Source organism: Gigantopelta aegis, chromosome 9, assembly GCF_016097555.1.
Source record: "Gigantopelta aegis isolate Gae_Host chromosome 9, Gae_host_genome, whole genome shotgun sequence".
Classification (NCBI taxonomy): Eukaryota; Metazoa; Mollusca; class Gastropoda; order Neomphalida; family Peltospiridae; genus Gigantopelta; species Gigantopelta aegis.
In genome coordinates this window covers 81,361,198-81,380,195 of record NC_054707.1, presented here as the reverse complement: position 1 = coordinate 81,380,195, position 18,998 = coordinate 81,361,198, and the positions used below count along the sequence as shown (strand labels likewise).

Below are 18,998 nucleotides of genomic sequence, written 5' to 3'. Positions count from 1 at the left end.
TATTAAATAGTTATCAAAGATAAAATTTGTAATTTGGTGGGTTTGTGTTGGTGAACAGGACACTAGGTGCATGGTGCTTATAATTTAAATCCTTATGTTCATATAATTGAAAGTTGATCAGCTGGTACAAACCGATTATAACCGATGATTGATGATGCCACAATTTGACCATAACACTAACTATGTTGACATATTTGTGGCAGTGTAAAGAATTATGAATTACATAAATAAATCAGATGGATTGCATGGTTATGTTGAACCGACTAGTTTGTCCAGGTCAGAGGGTTAGTGGTTAGCTGTTAGTAGTTAGCTGCTAGTAGTTAATGATAGAGAAGTCAGTGTAGTTACCTTTCACCAACCCTTTGAGTCATGAAACTCACTCTGGGTGGGAGCCAGTACTGGGATGTGAACCCAGTACCTACCAGCCTTTTGTCCAATGGCTTAATCATGACATCACCGAGGCCGGTACTAACTAGTGATAAATTATTGTATTTATTTTGCAGGATTTGTGAGGTGCAGCATGACAGAGCGGGTAAAAATACCAAAGAATTATCTGTTGTTAAGGGAGACATTCTACACGTAAGTTTTTAAATAATAAGTTTAAATTGTTTACTTGTACAGCAACATATATTTTTTTTTATTTCACATTACTCTATGCACGTATACATAATGCACTTGTCAAATCAATGTTTGGAAAAGATGTGCCTATGCATGTATGTATATCAGTATGCTGTGGTTTATCTTTGTAATAATCAAGCAGAATTTCAACAATTTTTTTCTTCAGTGGCATAACAAGAGGTGGTACAATGCCCAGCCACCCCAATCAGACCTATTTCACCCCAACCCCCCACACCATCTTATATATTTTCGTGTCACCCCATAACATGACCGCTAGACATCGTTGGGCCCCACTCCCCAATGTAGGTGGATTCCCCCAATATAAAATCCTGTCTATACCAATGATTTAAAGTAGAGTGTAAAATTAATTCATCAGTGGTTTGTGCTGCAGAAAAAAGAAAGATGTTATAAGACGGGAGTAGAGCAAATCAGTTTACTCTTACACATTATCAATCATTATTACAGAAAATGACTGAAGAATGTTTATTTGCTTTGCACCCTTTGCAGGCAGAAATGTTCAGTTATGCATGCAGAGGTGGAATTTAATTTTTTGTGACACAGTAAGTGTTGCCTTGGTTTAATAACAGAATAAGGGCATCAGAGTGATACCAGGGCCTCTAACCCTGGCATTACCGTATTTCTTTTCTGGAGATAATAAACTTTGAAAGAAAAGAAAAGAATAAGGGCATCAGAGTGATACCAGGGCCTCTAACCCTGGCATTACCGTATTTCTTTTCTGGAGATAATAAACTTTGAAAGAAAAGAAAAGAATAAGGGCATCGGAGTGATACCAGGGCCCCTAACCCTGGCATTACCGTATTTCTTTTCTGGAGATAACAAACTTTGAAAGAAAAGAAAAGAATAAGGGCATCAGAGTGATACCAGGGCCCCTAACCCTGGCATTACCGTATTTCTTTTCTGGAGATAACAAACTTTGAAAGAAAAGAAAAGAATAAGGGCATCAGAGTGATACCAGGGCCCCTAACCCTGGCATTACCGTATTTCTTTTCTGGAGATAACAAACTTTGAAAGAAAAGAAAAGAATAAGGGCATCAAGGTAAACAGTTCCTTCAAAATAGGGGCACAAAGGAAACTTACTTTCTATCAAGTTTTCTCACACAAAAATCGTCTCACCCTGGTGCTTTGGGCTCTAGCCTATGCAATTTATTGGATATTGATGCCTTTTTATCATATTATGATAATTTTACTGGGTTTTTACATAACATAATATCACATGGAATGTATGGGAATGGTACAGTGGCAAACCAGATGGGGCACCAAGGCAGGCTTTTCCTTCCAGAAAATAATTTGAGGATACGTAATACAAAGCAAAGAGATCATAAGTGCCCCATCTAGGTGGTTATGGGTTTGAATTGTTTTCAAAATGGACACTGCAGATGGAGACTGTAGCTTTAAAGTCATTTGCCATCTTTAATATGAAATGTCACTCAGTTTCAATAACAGTTTATCACTGCTAACGTTTTTAATTTTCAATATTAACATGAAATCTCACTGAGCGTTATTAGTTTTTTAAATTTCAGTTTCAAGAACAGTTTATCACTGCTAATCTTATTACTGTTAAATTTAGGTTGTGGACAACTCTCGGAACTGGTGGAAAGTTCGGAACTACAAGGGAGAAATGGGTCACTGCCCGTACACGATACTGAGAGATCTCGACAAAGGCAGCAGTGACGACAGGGTCAGTTCAAGCAGAATTTCATGAATGTTTTACGTTAAAAACCCCCCAACAAAAACATGAATACTTAATTATAATACAGGGGCGTCGGAAGCAGTACGGCATAGCCATACCACTTTTTGGGCCAGGAATGTTTTATTTTTCTCTTCCTACGGTGTTTGCCTAGTATAGATCTCATCATATACATTGCTTTCATGGCCGTACCAACTTCTAATTGCTTCCCGATGCTCCTGTAATAACATACCCAGAATGATAGACAGATGACATGCTTAAGATATATAACTTATTTATGTACAGACTTGCCATTTGGGCTAAGTGATAATTTATCCATCAAGCTGGTAATCCTCGGTATCCTATATCTATATTTTGATTAAAAAGATATTGTTATAGATAAACGGAGCACAAGTTGCATGGTCTTCTTAATAAGTCCATGAACGTAAACATTTGGGTAGATACAATGACAGCTCTTGTGTTTCTTTCAGTGACCCCGTGATGGCTCATGTCGTAATTTAGGTGTGACATAATTTGTGGCATTCACTTTGCTCCTCAAAATAAAATGTAAAATATAGTATAACATTTTGTGGTAAATGAAATATTTTCTCCTGAATCTGGTAGACAAATATTTTGGTCTGCCTGAATTTTCTTTCAGCAAGTCAACGTCTTAGCGATTTAAAATTTAAAATAAATTTTGTATACATATATACATACACAACTGGAGTTGGAATATTGTAATTTTTGTTACAGTATCACATGCTGCACCACAGCTTCCAAGCAACTCAGTAGAACATTGTTCTACTTTGTAACACAGGTTAGACAACGAAGACGGGCCTTGTCCTTTTACTCAAATATGCATGGCTATTATTTCGAGTGATTAATCAAACTCAACAAGTGGTAAAAAATGGCATGCGATAAAATGTATATTGGTGGTATGTGGAATCATCGCTATATGGTGTGATTATTAAAAAAATGCGATGAAAATAGCATGAAACCAAATATTAAATTTAAGCTGGTTTGTGGAAATGTCTGTGTTTAAGAAAATTGTCTGTTGTTCGTGTGATGCTATGTTCTAGATGTGTTTCAGTATTAAATTGCATGGTGCTAACTATACAGCATGTGTGACATCAGATAATTGGGTCATGTAAAGATGCCAATAGTAATATGTGTCAATATGCATATAGGTTATGGAAGGCTTAAAATATTGTCCTTCTACTGTTACCTGTTATAGTATTGTTACATTGTCTTGACGAAGTTGAAAGGTTATATATAGGCATTCATTTTACAGGGATAAAAGATTTGATGTACTTTGCATTAATAGGCTTTTTAGTGAAATGATTTATATTAAAGGGACATAGCCTAGTATTTAAATACTAAGGCACATTTTTTACTATTAAGAGTAGTTTTTGATAACTGAAATCATACTTTACTTAGATTTTATTGTTTAGATTATCCATTTCCACACATTCGAAGTGTTTTTGTCATCCTAATGTTTTTAATATCACAAAATGTATTTCTCATATTTTAAAAACGCATGTACGTCTGAGAAGTAAGAGTTATGGAGTCGCGTTTTAGTCTATTTTTAGAGGGTATTTCAACATTTCAAATATTCATAAACTCATGTTTCACTCAATTGTAACTTAATCCAAATGTGTTACAGGTTTGTGGATGAACTAAACTGGGTTGAAACTAGGGTCTGTCCCTTTAACATCTAAACAATAACGGTTTATTTTGCGTAATTAATCTTCTGTAGAATCCACTGCACTAGTTTTTATATCGCCTCTGTCAACTCAAAAGGTAAGATGTAGATGGAACATTTCCAGTGGCCATGGCAACAGCAGCAACTCTAGAAAGTCTGATTTAATTTGGTTACTACATAAAGGAAATCGGGTCTATGTGATGTTCATCTCAATGGGTTTTTTTTATTATTTTTTTTTATTAAATTAACTTGTAATTAATTTAAGAAATAATAGTTATTTTGATGAATTTTATTCAAATTAAAGACTGAGGGTTGTCTATTATTTCTTTTACGTTCATCGGAGTATGAACAAAAAAAATCATCTGTGAATCGGTATAGCCATTCTCACAAGTTTGCAGATGATTTTTTTGTTTTCATACTCAGATGATTGTAAAATAAATAACAGACAATACTTATAATTAAATTTGAATCACACTTGCCAATTTCAGTTTATAGTAGGTGAGCTATTTCAGTTTATTGCATTGCATTGTATAGCATTTGCATTAATTAAATGCATTTGCAGTGTATTGCACTTCAGTGCATTATTTTATTTATTTCATTTCATTTATTATATTTCATTTATTATAATTTCATGTATTTTTCATTTATTTGTTGGGGCTCTGTTGTATTGACTTTACTTTTACCATTTCTCTGCTCAATTCAGGTGCCGCGACTGTAGTTGAACATAGATTTGTTAGAAGCTAGGTAATTATCCTGTTTTAATCATTCTGGAAATGAAGTTAACCTAACTATCACTGCTTTAACACTGAATATGTAAGATATATGAACTATACATATCTCTCTTAGTTTCTACTACTATAACCGGTGTACATATAATAACTTTCATCTCTCTTGCATGCCTGTGTAATATGTATTTTATGACATATGCATTCAAAAAAAAAAAAATTCTGGATTTGGAAAACAATTTTTACAAAACATGCCAACATGCATTTGTATATATTTTTTTTTTAACTGGGTGGATAGCTGGATCCTTCAGTCATAGTGAATCTACATCAGGTGTGATGAGTCACAGGGCCAGGATATTTTTATTAAATGGGCGGGGAGCTACAGTTGAATACAGAACCAGAGGTTTGGATGGACTTGGTGGAGGATCTAGGATCAATTCCCATTAGTGGGCTCATTGGGCTATTTCTCGTTCCAGCCAATGCTCCACAACTGGTGTAACAAAGACTGTGGTATGTACTATCCTGTCTGTGGGATGGTGCGTATAAAAGAACCCTTGCTGCTAATCGAAAAGAGTAGCCCATGAAGTGGCGACAGTGGGTTTCCTCTCTCAATATCTGTGTGGTCATTAACCATATGTCTGGCACCATATAACCGTAAATAAAATGTGTTGAGTGCATCATTAAATAAAATATTTCCTTCCTTGATGGGCTTTCTTCTGGAGCAACATTAGGCGGCCTATTTCACTACACTTTCGCAACTTTGTGATCTTCCCCATGTTCAGTGACAATGCGCAACATTAGGCGGCCTATTTCACTACACTTTCGCAACTTTGTGATCTTCTCCATGTTCAATGACAATGAGCAACATTAGGCGGCCTATTTCACTACACTTTCGCAACTTTGTCATCTTCCTCATGTTCAGTGACAATGAGCAATGTCAGTGTTCATGAATTATATGACTGGTTTCAACTGTGGTCGTACGGATTAATGTGAGGTGCATAAACCAGTCTAGGAAATGTTTTTATGCTCAGTCTGGCTGAACTCTGGCCCTGGTGCTACTTTTTGTACAAGGTATTTGTGTTTTTTGGGGGGGGTGGTGGGCGTAGCAGCTAGATCCAGCATTTTTAATAGAGATTCCAATGAGGTGTGGGGTGGGGGTGGTAGGAGCGAGATCCAGCATTTTTAATAGAGATTCCACTGAGGGGTGTTGGGGGTAGGAGCGAGATCCAGCATTTTTAATAGAGATTCCACTGAGGGGTGTTGGGGGTAGGAGCGAGATCCAGCATTTTTAATAGAGATTCCACTGAGGGGTGGGGGGTAGGAGCGAGATCCAGCATTTTTAATAGAGATTCCACTGAGGGGTGTTGGGGGTAGGAGCGAGATCCAGCATTTTTAATAGAGATTCCACTGAGGGGTGTTGGGGGTAGGAGCGAGATCCAGCATTTTTAATAGAGATTCCACTGAGGGGTGTTGGGGGTAGGAGCGAGATCCAACATTTTTAATAGAGATTCCACTGAGGGGTGTTGGGGGTAGGAGCGAGATCCAGCATTTTTAATAGAGATTCCACTGAGGGGTGGGGGGTAGGAGCGAGATCCAGCATTTTTAATAGAGATTCCACTGAGGGGTGTTGGGGGTAGGAGCGAGATCCAGCATTTTTAATAGAGATTCCACTGAGGGGTGTTGGGGGTAGGAGCGAGATCCAGCATTTTTAATAGAGATTCCACTGAGGGGTGTTGGGGGTAGGAGCGAGATCCAGCATTTTTAATAGAGATTCCACTGAGGGGTGTTGGGGGTAGGAGCGAGATCCAGCATTTTTAATAGAGATTCCACTGAGGTGTGTGTGTGGACCCTTTAGATAATTTTCTGATCCATTGAAGGTTTTTTTAAATTCTGTTATCATTATCAATAGAAGTTATCAACAGAAGTGTATGATATAGGGGACGTGGTTCAGGGTAGCTACATTGTATGCCTTGCCATACCAATAAGAATGCATGTGGAAAATGGCCTTAATAACGCCACTGTTGGTAACTTACTTGCTTGGGTGATGGTTTTTGTTAATGGTTTGTATATTCTTCCATGTTTTCTATTCATTTCGGGAAATGGTTTTGTTAATGTAATCACCATGTTAATTTGCTTTTGTTGTTTGTCTCATGAAATACACATTGGGAGAATTTACAGAGCCTGTTTATGTCTTACACACATATAACTACATACATTTACAATGCTTAAACACCTGTGTTTACGAAAAAAAACAGGCTTTGTAAATACACACAATTATGCTTCCTGGATTTTCTTTCTTTTGATGTAAATATTCTTCATCACAAAATTTGTACTGTTTTATATACTTTTATTGTAAATGAAGAGTAATTTTTGTTTAATTCAGTTAGTGTTTTAGTCAATCCACCTCTTTTGTTCTTATTTTTTTATCAGCTGTTTAATGCTAGTGTGCAATTTTTAATTCAATGTGTTGCTTTTAGTCCAGTAGTGTTACTTTTACTTAGAACCTGAAGTTTATAAAAATGTTAATGTTTAGAATTCTAACTCGCTGCTTAAACTTGGAGTCGAGTATTATGCACTTTATATGCCATCAGCATCTAGATCTATGCAGGCTTTTTTTAATATTTTGTGGTGGTTTTGGTGTAGGCACTAGGCACATGATATTGGGATCATTTAATTTTCATGATATACTGTTACTCGATTTTTAGCCATTTCTGACAGTTTTGTCTGTTGACATAGTACCGTATATCTTCGCCTGTAAGTCGATCTCGGCTATAAGTCGAGTCCCTAATTTCAAGCCCTGAAAACGTATTTTTTTATTGACCCGTTTATAAGTCGACCCATGAAAAACTACTTATAAATATTGAAATATTTCTTATTTTCAGCACATGAGAACAATAATATTTGAACAAAAGAAAATTATTTTACAAACTTCGGTTTTCACGTTTTGTACATCGCAATATAATCAGACTATTCCAATCAAACTATCATTATTACATAGCATCAAAACGAAATATTCCCTTAGTAGAGAGTGAAAGCTGTTTGACTGTTACTGTATAGTATTGTACAGATGGTTTTGTGCACAGACAACAACTTTATTTATAAACACTGACAACAGATCACTACGATAAAACTGAAAGTATCACGTTTTGCCGCCATATTAATACATGTAAGGAGGATAACTCTGGAAAGTACACTGGTTTTTGTACCAAATGATGTGTGTCCCTATTGCTCTAGATAGTGAACTGCAGAGATCAGTCTATTTTAAGGGAAAGCTCAGTAATATTCATGAAGTTAATCACCGCCAAAACATTGTTTGAACAACCATTAATGCCAGTGACCAGATTTCAAAATAAACTCAGGCAACAGGTAGTTAGTATTGTTTACATTTTTACTATTAGTGATGACTGTTAATTTAACTAAGTGGACTGTTGTCTTGGCATGTGAGTGAGATCGTACGCCTTTTCGCATAACCAAAACCGTTCTAATGCCAAAAAAAATAGGTTATAAAAAATAAATGTGTCAAATTAACATATTTGAGTATAAATACATGGCATACTTCAACAATAAAACTTGTAAAATAATCCCCAAAACAGTAATATTTTTTGGTGAATTTTTTTTACCCTCTTATAAGTCGACCCCCCCAGTTATAAAATAATTTTTGGGTGAAAAAAATTCGACTTATAGGCGAAGATATACGGTAATTGTCTTCAACATGTACTTCCAAATCCCAAACAACTTTGTTTATGGTCAGAGAGGGGAAAATTAATAGCACAGTGAAACCTGTCTAAATTGGACACTGAACAAACCAGAAGCTAGTCAAAACTAGCCAAGTTTCATGATCTCAAATGTTCTAAATTCTAAAATGTGGCCCTCTAAACACCAGATCGTGTTAAAATCAGATAAATATTGGGTATTATGGTCTTGGTTAACCCATTCTTCTTTCAGCTTATGGGTTATTCAAAATAAAGAAGGTTACTTGTAAAAAAAAATGTCTTTAGACATAACTCAAAATTTTTTCAAATTTCATTTCTTTGAGGCCTCATTCTAGCCAGTGCTTCATGATTGGTATATCAAAGGCTGTGGTATGTGCTATCCTGTTTGTGGGATGATGCATATAGAAGATCCCTCGTTATTAATTGAAAAATGTAAGTTTCCTCTCTAAGCCTATACGCCAAAATACCAAATGTTTGGCATCCAGTAGCTGATAATTAATAAATCAATGTGCTCTAGTGGTGTCCTTAAGCAAATCTGACTTTAACTGTTCTTAACATGTTTTCTGAGGCGTGTCTTGTGTCTGTTAATTGTACTAGTGCATTGAGGTTTTCAATAACTGAGTATTCATTTGTTATTTTCCAGGACTCACCGCGCGAACAACTTACAGGCGGTTACAACAACTTCACCAACTTGGACAACGGTCGACCCTTACCCCCACAACCCCCTCCAGTTCCAGATTTTGGGGGTAATCGCAAAGTTTCAAAGAGAGGTGAATTCAAATATTTCTAGATGATTGCTGATTTTTATGTATATACATGGTACCAGACTCGTCTTTGTATTCTGAATATTATACATCATTATAGTGTATTAAGAAACATACTTTTCTTGTGTACAGTGACTGAATGTAAAATGTCAAAAACTGTTTTACTTTGTATCAGGGCTTACAGGCTGTTGTTGGCTGCACAAGTTTGAGATGGACTATGTAAACAAATAAACACAAAAGACTGAGTCTCCTGGTTACTGTGAAATAGTTATGATTACTACCATTTTTTTTTTTTTTTAAATCTTGACTTTATGAAGTAAAAAAGAGAGATATAGGTTTGGTTTTTTTTTATGGTGGCAGCGGTAATGGTGTCAACTTTTGCATTAAAGTCTAACATTAAAGTTTTGCATTTAGATCGATTTCTCATAAACTATAAATCCTAGGTCGCTGAAACTTGGTTTATAGTTGCACCTATGGAAATATTTATGGTAGCTGAGACATAATTCCCCCAGAATTCTTATTTTTCTGAGAAATTGAAGTACACAAGATTCATCATTTCTGTCTGTAAAGTGTTTTGTTCTTCAGACATAAATACCAGGTTTGTGAAAGTAAGATCATCTTGATGTTGGAGTGCAGTGTTCAGAAACTAAGCAAATAATCAAACCATGTCGAGTTGCCATTTTCCATCGATTGTTATTTAAAAGGAGCGAAAAGTCAAACCAGACTGAGTTGAAACAGAACATATTTTATACTTGTCAGATAACTCGGTAACTGATTAAAAAAACAAAACAGTCGTATCATCTGAGTCACCTAGAAGTCAGTTGTGGTAAATGTCAATGACTTGCTTTCTTAATGTCAGTTGTCCTTTATCAGACTTGAATAAACGTGTGAAGAAAGAACAAATATTGAGTAGAGTGATATAACTTCAAATAAGGAGAGCTCAAAATTACTCACTTTGAAGTAGTCTGAGGAGAGCAGTGAGGAGCAAGAGTGATCACTCACCTTAAGCAAACATGTAGACGTCTGTGAAAGTAAGGATAATTCGTCTAAGCTTGTCATTACTGAGCCTAAAATAATGAGGGTTAGGGACACAACGATATAGGGTCTTCTCTAACCAGACAAAAACAACTACTTTAAGAGCCAGTTCTCAGACATAGAACTCTATTAATGTGCAGATATCCCATGGGAGTTTGGGGCACCTCTGTCCCAAGTCCAATCTCTGGCATGGCTAGTGGTCTGACTTTGGGCAAGAGACAACTAAAACACAACTATTGTATGTTAACTAAGGAGCCTCAGTCTTTATAAGTAATTGTGTAGCTCGTCTGTCAGAGATATACTAGTAAGTATCTGAGACCATTTTATTATTAAATTGGAGACTGTTTAAATAATCCCTTGAGTTTCTGTATTTCATGATCTACTACCAGTACGTGTACATTAATGGTGCAGTCAAATATATATTATATCTATATGTGTTATGACAAAGGAAGGTTGCTTCATTATCACGGAATTAAAACACAAGTGTGAATATGTTATGCTATAAATCGACTTGAGAATAAGAGCCAAACATCACATGTGTTCAGTGACAATGGAATATTAGAAATGTGTTCATGTGTAAAGTGTGGTGAGAGATCTGAAGAAGAAAACAGTAATTTCACTGGCTGGTGCACAGCGAATGAGTAAAAAACCCAACCCAGTGGACACTAACTTTAAATGCTGATCATGTTTTATTGTATTTGCTTTTAATATAACAAATTCATGATACTAATAATAAATGAAAAAGAAGAGAAACTCCGAGAAACTGAAGTTAGTAAAGAAAACTAATATAGGTGCAATATGTATAGTAAGTGATATATTTCTAACATTATGACAAAAACACCTTTGTAGTAAGACCAGGGCCGTGCTTATAAAATGTTTAAGAGTCCAGACTCATTCTCTAATGACGTCACACACATACAGTGTGTATGGCGTTGTCGTGACATTAATGTCTCAGACTCTGTTACAGTCTCAAGTCTAGACTCTTAACAGTTTATAAGCACCAGGCCCTGTTCCACAAAGCCATCTTAGCTCTAAGATCACCTTAAGTGCATAGGTTACCTGTGTAGTTAAGGTGATCTTAGGTCCAAGATTGCTTCGTGGAACGGGGCCCTGGCCAGATCTTTACAGATTTATTGAATGCTTGGTAGTGAAAATTCAGTCTTTGTAGATGTGCAAACACTGACTACCTCATGATCTGATAGGTTATGATGGTTATGAATTTTAAAACACATGTCATCAACAGAAGATGGTTTAAGTTACAAAGTCTTTTGAAGTATCAAGTTACCATGATAATATTATTTCTGTTGTCCTATAATTATAAATAAAAATAAGTTTCAAAATGAAATTATGTCTGTGTTTTTCAGTCTTAAAATATCCAGGCTTTAAAACTGTTTTTGAGGGTAATTATGCAAATTAAAGAAGCATTACTATTTTTATATGTGGTGAGATGTTTTGGCATAGAAATAAAAAATGTAAATTGGATAACATTGTTAAAACATTTCAAAACAGTATGTATTTAAGACAGTGAATTGTGGTTGGAATTTAATATTTTAAGATTGAGAGTTATTTGAAAATGAGTATGATTTTGAGATTGAAAATTTGTGATATTGACCAAATATATATATATATATATATATATATATATATATATATATATATATATATATATATATATTAATATATTAATTTAACTATGCAATTGTAGACAAAAATGGATAAGTATCTAAAAAGGTATTTAAGTGTCATGTTATGATTTTTTCTATTTGATAAAAAGAATGACAAAATTTTATATTAGAAATATATTGCGAATTCTTTTAACTACAAAATAATGTTGCCCATCAACTCCCCCCCCCCCCCCCTGCACCCCACTCTTACTAACCTCTGGTGAAAACGTAATTTTGCAATAAACATGTGTTCATAATTCTTCATGTTGTACATATCTTGCACTCATGCACCCAGTGTTTGTGAGAGACTAAACTTAATACTTGTCCTCCTTTTTTCACATATGAAGCTGTGACATTTTCTTTGTTACTTCTACAAAACAAGTATTGCTGATGTTTTGTTTAACCTTTATTTCTGCACATTATGTAAGTTTTTGTGAACCATTAAATGGACATTTTTGTTTTGTTCGTATTTTGTAGGAGTCTTTTTAAATAAGATTTATAAATTGTTCTAAAATAATTAGTATATACCACTGATGCAATTTTGCTGGTATTCAGAAAATTGTATATACTTATCGCAGAACAATATTATTTATTTTTGTTAATTTGTAAATGTAATATCTTCTCTCTTTTTTGGCTTTAGAATTGTTTTAACTTGAATTTTTTTTTTTTTTCCTCCACAAAAGTATTAAGCTTAAGGAAGGAAGGTACTGTTTATACTATAGCTACTTCTGTAAAATAATCATGTACATATATATTTTTTCATCACCTACCTCCTCATTTGTGTATTAGGAAGGTAACTTCTTCATATTTGTTTGCACTGTATTTTTCTATTTTGTTCACTTCCATAGCATAGTATTAATAAATATTTTGTAAATATTAAACACTCAATATTGTTCATGTTATCAGGTGTTTTTTATTTTGGTAAAATAGAAAACCGTAGATTGAGGTAAATACTAAAAATAAAAAGAAGAGAAAAGAACAAGTAACAAAGCTCATTAATTATTATTCATTTTAATTAATAATTGCTGTCATTCCAAATGAAATACATATATTGCATTGATGTCGCAAACTTTCTGTTGTATATATTATAGTTCCTCTAATATACTGTATTTAAAAATATGTACTTATACAGGTACATGGCAGGTTGTCTGGACATCCAAAGTTATTGGCAAATTTATCAGAAAGTAATTGGCCTCATTCAAATTTCATTTGGTCAAAACAAAATGATGGCTTTTTAAACAATTGTATTTATTTGATTTTTGTAGTAGCTTTTTGGCATTCTAGTAATGAAACATATTTGCAAAATTAAGTATTATTTCAATTTATCAAATGACAACTAAAATGCTTCAGATAAAAAGGCAGCCTTAGAAGGTAAACAATTCACCTAAAAGTAAAAAGCATGCTACATGTAGTTATCTGGTTCAATCTTTCAGGTGCTTATACCTTTTTTTCTATCTTTTAAAAAAAAAAAAAAAAATTAAAATATGACTTCCTGTTACTAACTTGTCTTCTGAAATTTCACTAATTATTTTGTCTTATTGCTATAGAAAGATTTATTAATTTTTCAATATCTTTTGAAATAACGTTTGTTGAGACGTACTTGTACATGTAACTCTTCTCAAAATTTCTGCAGTGTGCTGTTTTTCTTCTTTTAATGTTTTACATTTATTTACTGGCATAATCTTATTGATGTGTATTACATTATATTTGTGTGTATTACATACATTATATTAGATTGGATATGAAGATAATTTTTACCACATTGTCAATGTTGATTGTGTTATTTTTATTAACAGAAATGGAGTTTCATTTTGTTTCTTGTTGGCAGATGTGTCCTCTTGAGTGTTTTATTATCGGATGGTAGTTTCATCAATATTAAATGTGTGGTTCATTTTAGCATAATAGTTTGAAAATAGCTACTGCATAAATAGAAGTCCTCTGTAAACAGGTTTGGTTATTTACTTTTTTCATTTCTCATACTTGCGTGTGGGGTTTTTCTCTTTTTGTTTTACATTGAAATATTTTAGAAAACATTAAATTAACTCAGTATGATGAAAAATCTAAAGAGTAATAGAAGCTATGTTTGTTTATAATCCTAAAATTTATAACATGAAATGCCAAAGACATAAATTTCGAATCATTTATTTAATAATAATTTTTGTATGTATTCCTTCTATAATTTAAACATGAAGTGGATCACACCTTTGCAAATTTTGATTTGTTGGAAATATCTGTCAATCAAATGTTCTTTATGTATATGAGAACTCTCATGGTTCATATCATAGCATGATAATTGATATATAGATATATTTAGTCTCATATTAGAATATATTTTCAATACAATTGTGTAAATGTTAGATTTCATCTCATGTTATATATATATATATATGTATATGTTTTTGCAATGTGTTTGTATATATATGACTTGCATTGATAGTCTCACATCATTGTATATTCAGTACAATTAATTTTTTTATTTAGTCTCATGATAGTTTGTAGCTAGAGACTTGTATATATAAATATAATTTGTTATATCCGCTGAGAATGTACATCACAATATGAAAAGCAAAAACAGTATGGATTGGTGCATTTGACATTGGGAAAGGTGGTTGTCAAGGTGATTAATGGATCCACTTATTCCAAGCATGCTGTGATTGGTTCTCTGTGTTGGTTTCCATGGTGATGGTTGTTGTGATATCATGCAGGTCCCATTGCATATAAACTAGTATATAATCAGTACTTACACTTTTTTGAGGTGTTTTTGGATTTCTTTCTTTTCTTTAACTAACTAACTTAAGATATATTTACAGCATTGATTTCTGGTGATGTTTAACCTAACAAGTCATTTGGGGAATAGTACATGCTATTGTCAGGGGAGGTAACGGCTACATTGCGATCTGCTGGAGATAATTGTATAATTTGTTATTCATTTATGCTACTAACTAAAGGAATTATTTTCACAATATAGTAAATTAAATGATTTTACATTCCAAGAAATATATAATTTATTTGATGTAAATGAACCTCCATTTTTAAAAAAACTTCTTTTTTTTGATAGTATTGATATTATAATGCTGTAATTTAGAGTACAGGTTTATTTAGAACTGAAATACAATGTAATGAAAAAAAGTCAAATATCCTAATAACCATATAACATCTACTAATTGATTTGTCCATGTTGTTTTCCCTAACAACCCTTACAGTTAAATTTAACTTTCTATCCCCTCCATTCAATAAAACCTTTTGTCTTGCATATTTATAGTAATTATTTAATAATTTTGATTCTGAAACAAAGGTGTGAAAAACTAAATAACCAAGAGGAATATCAGGAGAACAGCATGTCTCTAATCAGGAACATTCCAATACTACTTGCTCTATACATTCCTTTAGTTGAGAACAGATATACACCTCTGTAAAATTTGTTTTCAAACCCAAAACATTTTTGTAATGATGAACTTTTTATATACTCCATAATTTTCCTAATCCCAGCTGGAGTATTTAATTGACAGTACCATTAAAGTAAAACAAAAGCAGGTTCTAATCAAATGTATGACATGGATTTAAGATCATTATAATTAAATCGGTCAACAAATTTTTATCTCATCGATTTGCATGGATTTTATATCCAAACTAGTGCTTCAGTAGTCTCCAATTGTTCAGTAAAATATGTAATCTGTTGTATAATTTGGGCCCAAGAATGGGGTTAGGGTTTACCTAATGTGTTGTTCTAATCCTTTCTTTATCTCGCATGTTGTCCTAATCCTAGCTTTTCGTTATATGTTGTCCTAATCCTATCTTTACCTTATGTTTGTCCTAATCCTATCTTTACCTTAGGTGTTGTCCTGATCCTATCTTTACCTTAGGTGTTGTCCTGATCCTATGTTTACCTTAGGTGTTGTCTTAATTCTATCTTTACCTTATGTTTGTCCTAATCCTAGCTTTACCTTATGTTTGTCCTAATCCTATCTTTACCTTAGGTGTTGTCCTGATCCTATCTTTACCTTATGTTTGTCCTAATCCTATCTTTACCTTATGTGTTGTGCTAATCCTATCTTTACCTTAGGTGTTGTCCTGATCCTATCTTTACCTTAGGTGTTGTCTTAATTCTATCTTTACCTTATGTTTGTCCTAATCCTATCTTTACCTTATGTTTGTCCTAATCCTATCTTTACCTTATGTGATGTCCTAATCCTATCTTTACCTTATGTGTTGTGCTAATCCTATCTTTACCTTAGGTGTTGTCCTGATCCTATCTTTACCTTAGGTGTTGTCTTAATTCTATCTTTACCTTATGTTTGTCCTAATCCTATCTTTACCTTATGTTTGTCCTAATCCTATCTTTACCTTATGTTTGTCCTAATCCTATCTTTACCTTATGTGTTGTGCTAATCCTATCTTTACCTTATGTTTGTCCTAATCCTATCTTTACCTTATGTGTTGTGCTAATCCTATCTTTACCTTATGTTTGTCCTAATCCTATCTTTACCTTATGTGTTGTGCTAATCCTAGCTTTACCTTATCTGTTGTCCTAATCCTAGCTTTACCTGATATGTTGTCATAATCCTGCCTAATCCTAATAATCTGTAATCTATTTGTGTTAATGTTTTGTGTTCTTTTATTGCCTTGATTTCCCATCTGCATGCTTTGGAATCCATTTCTATTTCACCTGTATAGCCACTGAAATTAGCAGTAAACTGTCATTTTAGACTTTTCCCATGGGATAAAAATGTAAATACTCATGTGTAGTATTTCCTGTTTATGAATCACAATTCTTATCATTGGGCAAGTAAGGTTTTTTTTTTTGATGTTTGTTTTTCATAACAAAGATGCATGTTAATGAAACCATTGTAATTGCCAGTGAATCAGATTGCATCATTGTGTGTGAGTGTGTGTATATATATATATATATATCACACACACTCATAATTGTCAAAATACTTTTTGCGTGAGTATTTACAATATATATATATATATACAAAATTGTCAAAATTCATTGTACCTTTTTTGCATGAGTATTTACAATATGCAATTGGGACACATCAGAAGACTAGTAAGAAATGATAAATATGACAGTTAATTCCCTCGGCACTTTTAACAATTCCCCCTGTTGACCATACTGCCTTTTCCAATGATCAATGCTGTAAAGCTATGAGTGGCGCATATTAAAACGATATAGAGACGGAAATTTGAGACAAATATATACATATATTTATATATGAAACGGTTACCACATGTATTATTACTATTAATAAAAGCAATATTTATATTCAGACAAAATTGTTTGTATTTTTATTTAAATTTTAAAATGGATGTTTGGACTGAAATGGGACATGCATGACAACCGATTGCTTAACCACTACACCGAACTAATTAAAATTGTACCCAACCAGTTTTGTTTTGTTGTTGTTTATTACACTCGATTTATGAAAATCCCGGGAATGAAATCTGAGTTCCGGGAACTCTGTTTGCATTATGATGATCTGTTACTAAGTTCCCACCTCAGTGGATCCATTCAACTGATTGTCTTTTTTTTTCATTCCAACCAGTGCACCCAACTATATATATATATATATATATATATATATATATATATATATATATATATTGTATGTGCTTTCCTGTCTGTGGGAAAGTGCATATAAAAGATATCTTTAACAAATGTTTGACATCCAGTAGCCGATGTGCTCTAGTGGTGTCGTTAAAGAAAACAAACTTTTATTACTAAGTTCAAAAAGGTATAATAAACACCAACAAGTTGCCTTTATAGATGAACAAGTTTATTTTTTAATAAAATAATACGATACAAACACAGAAATGTTTAAACATTTGTAGCCCTTCTATGTGTAACCATTATACCCAACAGGTGTGGGATTACACCAGGAAGGTGTAATAATTATTACATAAAGGTGTAATCAGTATTTTTATGCTAGCTGTTTAATTGTAAATAACATTAGAACAATACTATTTCTAATTTCCCAATTTTCATTCTAATTTTTTGCTAGTTATTTTTGGAAATCTGAGAAAAAATTGTGTCTGGTCTGTCCAATGTTTGTTTTTTTCTGTCCGTTTCACTAGTATCCAGGAAATATTTTAGGAGTAATTGAGACAAAATTACTGTCTTAATTATTTGTGTATTTAACTGTCAGTGTTTGGGAATCCAAAAGGTACTATTAAAACAAACAAAAAAATGCAAATGTTTCATCTGATCTATAGCAAGCAAATGGCAAATGTTTGTTACGTCTGTTATTTATATAGAGTAATAGGTCATCATATTGCAAGTTTTCAGCTTCCAGATTCCAGAAATCGTCATGAATAGTATGTAATAAGCAAAAAAAATGAAACAGATGGGTATGATTTTGATTAGAACTAGGATCTTTTTAAATGAGATATTACCATTACATACATAGACGTTTCTGGATGTTGATTTGTCTGTACATTTCGTATGAAATTGAAAAGATGGACTAACAGTGTGTAAATTGTCAGTTTAAAATTGAAAGTACCTAGCCCCGTTTTATGAAGCATTCTTATTGCTAAGATAACCTTTAGTGCATAAGGTAATCTTAGTGCTAAGATTGCCTCATAAAACAGCACCCAGCAAACCTAGACACAAGTAGTTCATTAAATAGAAAGTCAGGTAAATTTAATTTTTTTAAGTTATAGATTTAAATAGGGAAACCCAATTCTTTATATTGTTGATTTTAAATAGAAAGTCTTTAAATTAAGGGTTTTAGATTATGGATTTTAAATGGAAAGTCTGGAAAACATAATTATTTAGATTATGGATTATAAATAGCAAACTTAATGCTATAGATTATGGATTTTAAACAGTCTGCCAAACCTAATTCTTGAGATATGAAGTTTTTAAATAGAAAGTCTGGCAAACCTAATTTCTTATATGAATTTAAACAGAAAGTTGGACAAATCAAATTATATAAATGATGGATTTTAAACAAAAAGCAAACTTAATTATTTAGATTATGTCTTTTAAATAGAAAGTCAGCCAAGCCTTATTCTGTAGAGTATGGATTTTAAATAAAAAGTCTGGCAAACCTAATTCTATAGATTATGGATTTTAAATAGTCGGACAAAC

At 33.1% G+C, this 18,998-nt stretch overlaps 1 protein-coding gene across 5 annotated transcripts in view; it reads left to right on the top strand.

Annotated features, from left to right (window-relative positions):
• The window catches only part of LOC121381295 (epidermal growth factor receptor kinase substrate 8-like), a 135,965-nt gene that overhangs the window by 86,260 nt on the left and 30,707 nt on the right, over positions 1-18,998 (top strand). For all 5 annotated transcript variants that reach the window (XM_041510543.1, XM_041510544.1, XM_041510546.1 and 2 more), the window contains 3 exons: positions 504-579; positions 2,207-2,317; positions 9,089-9,215. In XM_041510543.1, the coding sequence (XP_041366477.1) occupies positions 504-579; positions 2,207-2,317; positions 9,089-9,215 (314 nt within the window). The remainder of the gene's footprint in view (positions 1-503; positions 580-2,206; positions 2,318-9,088; positions 9,216-18,998) is intronic.